General features: G+C 39.0%; 1 protein-coding gene and 1 long non-coding RNA gene across 2 annotated transcripts; both read left to right on the top strand.

Annotated features, from left to right (window-relative positions):
* The first annotated feature begins 4,146 nt into the window (after positions 1 to 4,146).
* LOC103718051 (WAT1-related protein At4g30420-like) lies at positions 4,147 to 8,162 on the top strand. Its single transcript, XM_039122274.1, has 8 exons — positions 4,147 to 4,396; positions 4,481 to 4,549; positions 4,641 to 4,757; positions 6,286 to 6,493; positions 6,571 to 6,729; positions 6,808 to 6,959; positions 7,792 to 8,001; positions 8,073 to 8,162. Exons 1-8 carry the CDS (start codon positions 4,209 to 4,211, stop codon positions 8,134 to 8,136), a joined length of 1,167 nt encoding a protein of 388 aa, XP_038978202.1. The 5' UTR covers positions 4,147 to 4,208; the 3' UTR covers positions 8,137 to 8,162.
* A 71-nt stretch (positions 8,163 to 8,233) lies between these two features.
* LOC120108618 lies at positions 8,234 to 10,520 on the top strand. The gene is made up of 2 exons (XR_005509899.1): positions 8,234 to 8,303; positions 8,854 to 10,520. It is a non-coding gene; the product is annotated as an uncharacterized LOC120108618 (long non-coding RNA).
* Positions 10,521 to 10,742: the final 222 nt, after the last annotated feature.

Genomic DNA, 10,742 nt, shown 5'->3' with positions numbered 1-10,742 from the left:
GAAGATCCATTCAAATGCCAGATGGCACGTCCAAGTCCACAATATTTTGGACGGAAGCCCGGCAAGTCGGGTTAAGTCTGAAATTTGAGCATGTCTACTAAATGAGTTGGAATCGGATTTACATTGATCCAACCCGAGCTTGGAATTTATAGATGAGCCATGGAACTTCCTGGTTTCCAGTCCCCTTCGCCAGGCCCGCCGAAGAGGTTGTCTTCACCTCCTATTACTGCCTAAATTAAACAACCGCCGTTGGTGATGCAACCCCCATAGGAGATCCGATCGCCAAAGGAGATCCAACTGTTGTACCTCATCACGTCGGACAAGTGATAGCACCACACTAGTGAACCCTAGATCTCCTGACTAGGACATTTATTCGGCACTCCTCATCAACCCTATGCTCCTATTAAGAAATGAAGGGGGATCATGGATTCAGAGACAAAAACTTCTTTAAAAATGTCTTCGAAGACAAGAAAGATACAAAGATGTGAGAATTGCCATCCAGCTAGCCCACTACGCCTCGAAAGCCTACAGCTAGTAGGCTGGAGCCTGGAAAGTAGACCCGAAGGCCGGGCTGAGCTAGGCATTGGCATGGCTCATTTTGGTCATACCTTGGGGTTGAACCTCATCCATCCGATGAGTAAGTCTAATTGTGGAGCATGTCACCACTGTCAAACACGACACTATGGTTGAGCACGTCACTATGATTGAGCAAGTCGATCGGCCTCTCCTGCATAGCTGACGGTCGGATCCAGTCTACCATTGAACTCACCTCCTCTCCCTCACCTTCTCTCCTCCTCGACCTCCTCTTACACCCTCAACAAGCTCCCTATTGGCAACGACTGACAATGTCGCCTACCCACCTTGCAAACATGTGAAGAACATGACTGGACTTCATCATGGTCGCCGCCATCTCCGATATCGCCTAGACCTACTCCATTCTTGAGACCCTTGACGAGCATCCCGACCACGAGACTGCTGTCGATGTTAAGCTTCCAGCTAGCTCCTCTCGACACCACCTTTCGATCTCCACATGGTCGAGCAACTCCTCTCGCCATAAAAAAAAAAAAAAAAACAAACATACATTAATCTATTATTAGAAATCTGAAAAAATAAATAAATAGAATCTCTGTTTCTAACTCTCTCAAAAAAATATGATAATGACGCCTATTGCAGTACAAGCAATACGGATATTTATTTGTTTATTTATTTTTGTATGATATGTTAGTCAGGTTATTCTAAGCATAAAAGCCAAAATATCATGCATTAACAAGAGACAACAGATTAGCAGGAGAGCCGAACACTCCCATTGTCATTCTAAACAAGTTCCCATTGGCATCACGAAGGCGGCCTAATGGTCGCGGCCGCTTCAATAGCGCACACGGACAGAGCTAGCCGACAACGTTAGCCCAACGGCACCTTCCATCTGTCACTCACGGAATCAGAAAATAAAAATAAAAATGATTATATCACGTGGCCAGTAGCCCTGGCCCACCCATGAATTATATGGGCCGCGATTTGCACGACCCTTCCAATTATTGGAGAGAGGGTGGCCTCGTCCAAAAAAAAAAGAATTATTGGAGAGAGAGAGAGAGAGAGAGAGAGAGAGAGAGAGAGAAGGTGGCCTCGTGCTTTGCATAAGGTCGCACGTGCGGAACTGATATGGTATGTGAGGAGAAATCAGTGAGCTGGGGAAAGGGACCGGCCGTCCATTACGAGACTTATGATGCAGCATCCGTTAAGCATTGCAATAAAATTTTTTATATTCTATTTTGTTAAGAAACTGTTCGACTGATGCTGAGATGATTGCTGCAACTTGCAGATATTTGGCCCAAGAAACTTACCACATGAATTAAAAAGCACCCGAAGCATTTTCGAGAACTAGCTATGAATTATGTAAATTTTTTTTATTTCTTTTTCTTTCATGTACGACTCTAGATCACCTATACCGTCTACGGTTTTTTTTTAATGGAAACTTATACTCTCTATTCTAGTTAGAGAAATACGAGAATCGCTCATCCATCACCGGTTCTATATAAAAGTTGTAGTGGCTAAGCAATGCCCGACCCTAATTGATGAAATTATTAGGTAGACTAGATCCGCCATAAATCTAGAATGAAATGAATCTTTTTTTTCTTCTAATTGGTAGTTCATTTGTTCATAGCTCAACATAATTGAAGAGCTTTGAGTAACTCGCCGTGGGGTGGTGCAAATGTGTAGACTTTTATTTTGATGATTTAAAAGGTAAATCATCATGACTAATGCTACTATTTTCTCTCTCGATGGGTTCAACATACCTGACCTCAGCAATATCAAAATGGCTATTTTTGCTTCTTTTTATAAGTTGAACAACATATGTTATCCAATATAGAAATCTATTGTCAAGTCTTATTTTAAATAACAAGATTTATGAGATATATCATGAATGAGTCAGAGATGATGTCAACAGATACTCTCAACAATGTGGTTGCCAGAAGAAAGTAAAATTTGAAATCTAGAAAGATTATGTAGATTATTCAAGTTTCAATTGATAGAAAAAATTATTTCTATATCTAGGATATACATAGGCCAAAAAAAGCATGGGATATTCTTGTAGCCATCCACTCAAATTCTAGCAAGGTGAGACATCTTAAACAAAAGTTGCATGAAGAGTAAATTTTGGTTTCAAGCTTTCTAAAACTTTGGAAGAAGAACAAATTTAGTTTAAAGATGAAGATTTGAAGCACATGGAGCTTAATTAATTAGAGACTGGATTAAGTTCGGAAGACTTAGAGCATGACAAGATTGATTAGCCCAAGGATCATGCAGATCTAGAAGAAAATTTGGAGGAGGAGGAGCTTGATCACATGGATGCTGTATCAAGTTTAGAAAAGATCATGATTGAAGAATCAATTAATTTTATAATTGCTCAAGAAGAGTCAAAGAATGCTATAGTTGATCCGGTCATAGAAATTCATATCAAGGAATTAAATTATATAGAAGAGCCTTAAATGAAAGCTATCCATGACATGGATGTTTTTTATAATGATTTAGTCGTTCATGAAGATGAAGAGCTAACTAATTTTAAAGTAGTTTCAGAGATCCAACAGCAAAAAGACATGCTTGGTAGAGATGATTCATGTTATGCCTTTATATTTGACAAAATATTTGGTACCTCAATTAATTTTAAAGCTACTCCAAAGTTCGAGCTATTAGAAGACTCTATACATGAAGATTTGATTTTATATATAAAAACTAATTATATGCAGATACTTAAAGCTGCTTAAGTCAAGGAATGTGAATAAAGCTAATGTTTTACTACTGATTTTATAGATGTGCAGATAATGGTCAATACTCCCGTAAGTAATAACTGTAACTAGTAACTTGATGCTTGTTGGCATAGGTTAGATGTCTTATAGAATCTCGGTATAGTGACCATGGAGTTAGTGCTAAGAGGAAGTGTTGGAGGAGATCATCGATCTTGACACGTGCATTGAAAAGTACGTGCCAGCCAAGAAGTTATTATTCGAATCAATAAAAGAGCTCTATTGTTTAATTAGTTCTATAAGATATTGCATGTTGATATTACTACTGTATTATTGGCAATAGCTAGTGTGGCGTTTCACAATATCGACAAGTCCAACATTGCCGATACCTTGTAAGTTGTAACGAGGGGAAGTGTTGGAAGTCCATTGCTTATCCAACTTATATTAGGATTCTATCCTAGTTTTTTATTCCAATTCTAGTTGAGATAATTTATCTTTTAGTGCTACTCTACTTTAAGTTAGATTGAGCTTTAGTCTTAGTATATTTAAGTTTATTTTTTAGTTGGAGTGGAATAATGATGTTTTTATATTGCAGTAGAAGAGAGTTATGTGAAGAGTTAGTAGAGAATTTTTTTATGTGTATAAAGCCTCTTTCATGAGGCATTCTATAAGAGGGAGTCTAACTCATTATTTCGGCTTTTATTTTTCTAAATATATTTATTTCTCTTTCAATTTTTTCCACTTATTTTTTTCTCAAAATTCTCTGTATTTTTTTTTTTTTTTTGCATTTGGTCTTTATTCTGGATTTTAGGTTAGTGTGCCGTCATACGGGTATACTAAGAGCCACGGCAGGGGCATCTGGACAAACCCGCTATATAAGAACGCTGTATGGCCTCCTTGTGAAGCAATCCGTGTTGTTTCTCCTTTGTGTGCTCCATTAAAACAGTACCTCCTTTGTGTGAAGGAATGGGAGAGTCCTTCCTCGAGGAAAACAAGCCTGGCCTCGCCATGATGTTGGCGCAGTGCATCTACGCCGTCATGGCTCTCTCAGCCAAGGCTGCCTTCACCGAGGGCATGAACCCCATGGTCTTTGTTGTCTATAGGCAGGCCATGGCCACTCTCGTCGTGGCACCCACAACCATTCTAGCAAGACGGTACTCTCTCTCTCTCTCTCTCTCTCTCTCTCTCTCTCTCTCTTTCTCTTTCTCTCTCACTATTTTTCACCTATGGTTGTCCAGGGGGAATTTGAGTCAGATGAGCTTGGGCTTTAGAGCCTTTTGTTTGGTGTTTGTTGCTTCTCTTGTTGGGTAAGTGCTTAGTTTTCTGTTCGTCGATCTCCTCGTCAAAGGTACTTGAGATTAGCTGTTTATGTTTTCCTTGCGTTTTTTTCTTGAACAGTGCCACCCTCAACCAGTACTGCTATTATCAAGGGCTGAAGTTGGCATCTTCATCAATAGCCACGGCTATGACCAATCTAAACCCCGCACTTACGTTTGTGATGGCAGCCTCTATTGGGTAAGCCCTCCAATCTCTCACAATGCCTACTCCCTAAATTAACAATCTCTTCAGTAATCAGTGGTTTACCAAGAAAATAAAGAATAGATTAGGTTCCATTGCAGGCACCGATATGGCACCATAACATGGCCTTTAGTAATCAGTGGTTTGCCAAGAAAATAAAGAATAGATTAGGTTCCATTGCAGGCATCGATGGCACCATAACATGGCCTTTATGGACTTAGGCATGAGATGGATTTCGATTGCATGCATGGAATTTTTAACAAAACTTCAGCCCCTAATCGATATAGATTTCAATTTTCTTAATGATGCAACCTTTTTTTTGTTGTTGATATGAAACCATGTTTCGTTCATCATGCAAAGGTTCTAGAACCTCAGGAGTGTTCCATGGCATTCTTGAATTAGTTTATGCATTTTCTAAATTAGTCAGCAGCTTGACTGGTCTATTTATTGGCGTCACATAAGTCGCTTGCACGATTTAATATGACGATCTTTATACAGTGCCAAGTGGATCCTACTAGGATGATATTGGTGGCAAACTGATCGACAAACAAAGGCTAACTTTCCATCGAGTGATGGCAACTAGAAGCCATCGTTGATCCACCTTGGGCTTGCAATGAGTGGACTAGGTCATGGCCAGCCTAACATGGGTCAATGAACTAGTTTATAAGTTTTTGCACGTCAGCAATGTTTGATAATGGGCACGCCCAATTAAGTCCCTGCTGTTGCCTAATTAGCATGTACTATTTCAGAATTTTGCAATGGGGGGTCAAAATGGCTGAGCTTTCCTTAGGATAACAAGGGCACTGATTTAATGTCTTCCCACCAGCTAAGCACCACTTGAATGGCCGGTGTTCGTTCCCCTTGGGACCTAAATAATACAGTTAACAGCTTGGCACCGGCATGAAGCATGGCTGTCTTAAATTGGGACCCGTCCATTGCTTGGCTCCCGCCAGCATCCTCGCCGTACCATCCCGTCCCATCTTTACAAGGAAAAGGGAGTTTTGAGATAGGAAAAAGGAAGAAAGAGAAAAAAAATCAACGAAGGAAAGGAGAAGAAAAAGAAAAGAGAAGTGAGAAAAAAAAAAGGACAGAAGGAAAAAAATAGGGGGAAAAAACAAAGAAGACAAAAGAAAAGAAACTAGCAGGGGAGAGATGGAGGGGACGTAGGCAGGGGATTTAAAACCTTACATCTGACGTAAGAAATAGTATTAGCATCCTGAATCATAAACATCTCATGACGCTTAACATTTTAATAGGTTAACCAGCTCGTAATGGAGATGAGAAATATCTAGCATCATCCTCAATCTTCTTATCACAAATAGATTAATCTTTAGATTTTCCAAAGCTGATATGCAAGCTTATACTGTTGTATATCATAAACATGCAACCCACTACAATAGTTCATTAAACCGAATGTTCCTTGCTCCTTCAGTTCTCCTTGATGTCCTGTACATATTAGATCATGAAGTTACTATGGAAGTTTAACATCGTTAACAAAATGCACTGTTTTTCATATGATTGACAGTTTAGAGAAGGTAAAATTACGGAGCTTTAGAAGCATGGCCAAGGTACTTGGGACTGTTATCTGCGTTGGAGGAGCGATGTCCATGGCATTTTTCAAAGGTCCAAGGCTTCTGAATGTTGGATATCAGAATTCTGGTCAAACATGGGTGATTGGCGGCCTCCTTCTCATCGGAAGCAGTTTTTGCTGGTCATTTTGGCTTATCTTGCAGGTAATAAAGCTCCCTGAAAGAACATTATTACTTCTTAAAATGTAAGAGATACTGATCTTTCATGGCTTTGCTCACAGGTGCCAATTTGTAAGTCATATCTTGACCCATTATCACTATCAGCTTGGATGTGCCTTTTATCGACCTTCCAATCAGCTATTCTCACATTTTACTTGGAACCAAACCTGAGTGCTTGGAAGATTCGTTCAATCTTCGAGCTTTTGTGTTGTTTATTTGCAGTAAGTTATTAACCATACACTGTTTCCAGTTTTTTATATTTACTGATTCATCCACTAAACATTCTAAAACCCACACAGGGAATTTTTGGATCGGGTGTCACCTTTTATCTCCAATCTTGGTGCATATCAGTAAGGGGGCCTCTCTATTCTGCAATGTTTAATCCACTCTGCGCCATCATTACTTCCATTTTGGCTTTCATAATCCTTAACGAGAGACTCCATATTGGAAGGTATATTTACCTTGCCTCACAAAAACATTGATAAGTCTTTAATGATTTATTAGAAATGTCTTTATTGGTTCAAGATTTGAAAATAACTTTATATATTAGCCACAGCTTGTCTAGAGCTAAGTCATTCCATTATTCTGTTTATAGTTAACAAACAGTACAAAGAAGAGTAACACAAGCTAGCAGATGAATCTAGTAGTTTATATCACTTTAAACTTGTTAATGAACTGTTCATCCACTAAAATCAGCTACATATAGTTTTTCACCCAAATCAAATTAATTTGTTAAAAAAAGCAATGATTGTACCACAACAACCAAAGTAAAATAGAGAGAGTATGATTGCATCAAACGCAAAACATGTAATGAGGGCATATGCCGTTTTATATACAGCAATACAACTCATTTCCCTGCAACCAAACACATCATCTATCCATACCAAAGAAACACATTATCTACCAATGCAATGACAAAAGACTAAAACTTTATCTCTTGAGACAAAGCAAAATATCTTGAGGGTTTTCTGCATTTTTTTTTGATGAAGAGAGCGTATTCCATTAAAATGTCAGGAGAAAACATTGCATACTATGGCCAGCTTAATAAAACTTTAGGCAATAGACTATTTGTCGATATGTTCCCTGATTTCTGTAAAAGAAAAAAATTTACAGAAGATGATGCAAAAAACATGCTGTTTAGCAAGATAAAAGTAGTTAGTTTAACACCAAATTGTGGTTGCCTGATGTGAACTTTTCATTTGTAGCAGATTAACTAAATCATTAATCCATATATTCTAGCAACATAATTACTTGCTGACTAACAATATATGAACTTTTTTCAGCTTGATAGGTGCTGTTGCAGTTGTGGGTGGCTTGTATATAGTGTTATGGGGTAAAGCCAAGGATTTCGACACCAAGAGCAAGCCAGATGTCAAAGATGATTCTTCAAAGATAACAATATCTACTGATGCACGATACAACAATTATGAAGTAGATGTCAAAGAACCTCTATTGGGTGAAAAACCAGATGATCTGGAAAGTCAGACTGAAAAGTGAGTCAGTTCGTTGTCATTAATGTCTGCCTATACAGGGATCGTACATCTTACAGTATGTGCCTACACAGGGATCGTACATCCATGTTCTCTTTTTTTGCCTTCAAGGAAGAAAATACTTGTGCTCGAAGCTGATTGCATACTTGCATGGAACATACAGGTCCCCCCACCCCCCCCCCCCCCCAACCCCCCAATCACCCCCCCCCTTCTCTCTCTCTCTCTCTCTCTCTCTCTCTCTTTCACACACATTTTTAAGGGCCTATGGACCAATACAACATATGCCTAGGTCGATAGGTCCATAGGTCAAGACTGACAGATGGACCTAGAACAACAATCCAAGAACAATGCACAAACCACATCAGATGTGTAACCGGCACCACTCACATGCAAAACTGTGCCATCCATGTAGCACAAACAGAAGCTTAGGTGCAGACATTCAAGAAATCCACCATGCCACCTAGTGCAAATACAAACAAGTACCACCTCAAAAGGAGGTGTCATACCTACAAATTGCATGCTACATTGGTTTTACACTGGTAATTACTGTAGCATAAGAAGAAGATCCATAATTGAAATCTCTAACCACGAAAATTTCCTCCAAAAACCATGTCAAGTTGGTCAAATTAAGATTTAAACCATTCAGCGAACAGATTTTGAAATGCTCCGCCCCCATATGGGCTAGATCTTCACAATCTGTTCCAAAACGTTCTCAGATGAGAGTCTATATGGTTCAATTGAATCAAAGTAGCTAGGGAACTAGCCATGAATGTGATTCAAACAAAAGATTTTAGTCTTGGAGTAAATGAAAAGAGACTGAAAATCATCTTTCTAAGAAAGTTGATGGGTCCATAGGTCAAGACTGACAGATGGACCTAGAACAACAATCCAAGAACAATGCACAAACCACATCAGATGTGTAACCGGCACCACTCACATGCAAAACTGTGCCATCCATGTAGCACAAACAGAAGCTTAGGTGCAGACATTCAAGAAATCCACCATGCCACCTAGTGCAAATACAAACAAGTACCGCCTCAAAAGGAGGTAGGTGTCATACCTACAAATTGCATGCTACATTTGTTTTACACTGGTAATTACTATAGCATAAGAAGAAGATCCATAATTGAAATCTCTAACCACTAAAATTTCCTCCAAAAACCATGTCAAGTTGGTCAAATTAAGATTTAAACCATTCAGCGAACAGATTTTGAAATGCTCCGCCCCCATATGGGCTAGATCTTCACAATCTGTTCCAAAACGTTCTCAGATGAGAGTCTATATGGTTCAATTGAATCAAAGTAGCTAGGGAACTAGCCATGAATGTGATTCAAACAAAAGATTTTAGTCTTGGAGTAAATGAAAAGAGACTGAAAATCATCTTTCTAAGAAAGTTGATGGGTCCATAGGTCAAGACTGTCAGATGGACCTAGAACGACAATCCAATAACAATGCACCGACCACATCCGATGCGTAACCGGCACCACTCACATGCAAAACTATGCCATCCATGTAGCACAAACAAAAGCTTAGGTGCAGACATTCAAAATATCCACCATGCACCTAGTGCAAATACATACAAGTACTGCCTCAAAAGGAGGTAGGTGCCATACCTACAAATTGTATGCTACATTTGTTTTATGCTGGTGATTACTGTAGCATAGGAAGAAGATCCATACTTGAAATCTCTAACCACTAAAATTTCCTCTAAAAACCATGTCAAGTTGGTCAAATTAAGATTTAAACCATTCAGCTCACAGATTTGAAATGCTCCGCCCCCCTATGGGCTAGATCTTCACAATCTGTTCCAAAATGTCCTCAGATGAGAGTCCATATAGTTCAATTGAATCAAAGCAGCTAGGGAACTAGCCATGAATGTGATTCAAACAAAAGATTTTAGTCTTGGAGTAAATGAAAAGAGACTGAAAATCATCTTTCTAAGAAAGTCGATGGGTCCATAGGTCAAGACTGTCAGATGGACCTAGAACGACAATCCAATAACAATGCACTGACCACATCAGATGCGTAACCGGCACCACTCACAAGCAAAACTGTGCCATCCATGTAGCACAAACAGAAGCTTAGGTGCAGACATTCAAAAAATCCACCATGCCACCTAGTGCAAATACAAACAAGTACTGCCTCAAAAGGAGGTAGGTGCCATACCTACAAATTGTATGCTACATTTGTTTTATGCTGGTAATTACTGTAGCGTAAGAAGAATATCCATACTTGAAATCTCTAACCACTAAAATTTCCTCCAAAAACCATGTCAAGTTGGCCAAATTAAGATTTAAACCATTCAGCTCACAGATTTTGAAATGCTCCGCCCCCATATGGGCTAGATCTTCACAATCTGTTCCAAAATGTTCTCAGATGAGAGTCTATATGGTTCAATTGAATCAAAGTAGCTAGGGAACTAGCCATGAATGTGATTCAAACAAAAGATTTTAGTCTTGGAGTAAATGAAAAGAGACTGAAAATCATCTTTCTAAGAAAGTAGATTTTATCTCCTTTATGCATTTATGGAATGCAAAACTGTTCCTAGGATCTGAAACATTAATATGAGACTTTGGAGTTTGGAATGTCTAAGATTGTGCTGATAAGCTTTTTGGCATGCTCATTCCGATGGATGTAAAAGAAGAGCCATTTGTATCAACAGAATTCTGGTGCTTACAAAACTTGGTATGAATATTCTGTTGGTGGTATAATTTATTATGTAGAGGTGACAGTCTTGTAAGCAA

Source organism: Phoenix dactylifera, unplaced genomic scaffold (assembly GCF_009389715.1).
Source record: "Phoenix dactylifera cultivar Barhee BC4 unplaced genomic scaffold, palm_55x_up_171113_PBpolish2nd_filt_p 001432F, whole genome shotgun sequence".
Taxonomy (NCBI): Eukaryota; Viridiplantae; Streptophyta; class Magnoliopsida; order Arecales; family Arecaceae; genus Phoenix; species Phoenix dactylifera.
Note: the sequence above shows the minus strand (reverse complement) of the source record. Positions and strands in the feature narration are given on the sequence as shown.

What these genes read in the sequence shown, in the direction of transcription:
- LOC103718051 (XM_039122274.1), top strand. Translation starts at nt 4,209, where the DNA reads ATGGGAGAGTCCTTCCTCGAGGAAAACAAGCCTGGCCTCGCCATGATG. An exon ending in GTGATGGCAGCCTCTATTGG is followed by an intron (nt 4,758 to 6,285) that starts GTAAGCCCTCCA and finishes TATGATTGACAG; the next exon opens with TTTAGAGAAGGTAAAATTAC. An exon ending in TTTTGTGTTGTTTATTTGCA is followed by an intron (nt 6,730 to 6,807) that starts GTAAGTTATTAA and finishes AAACCCACACAG; the next exon opens with GGAATTTTTGGATCGGGTGT.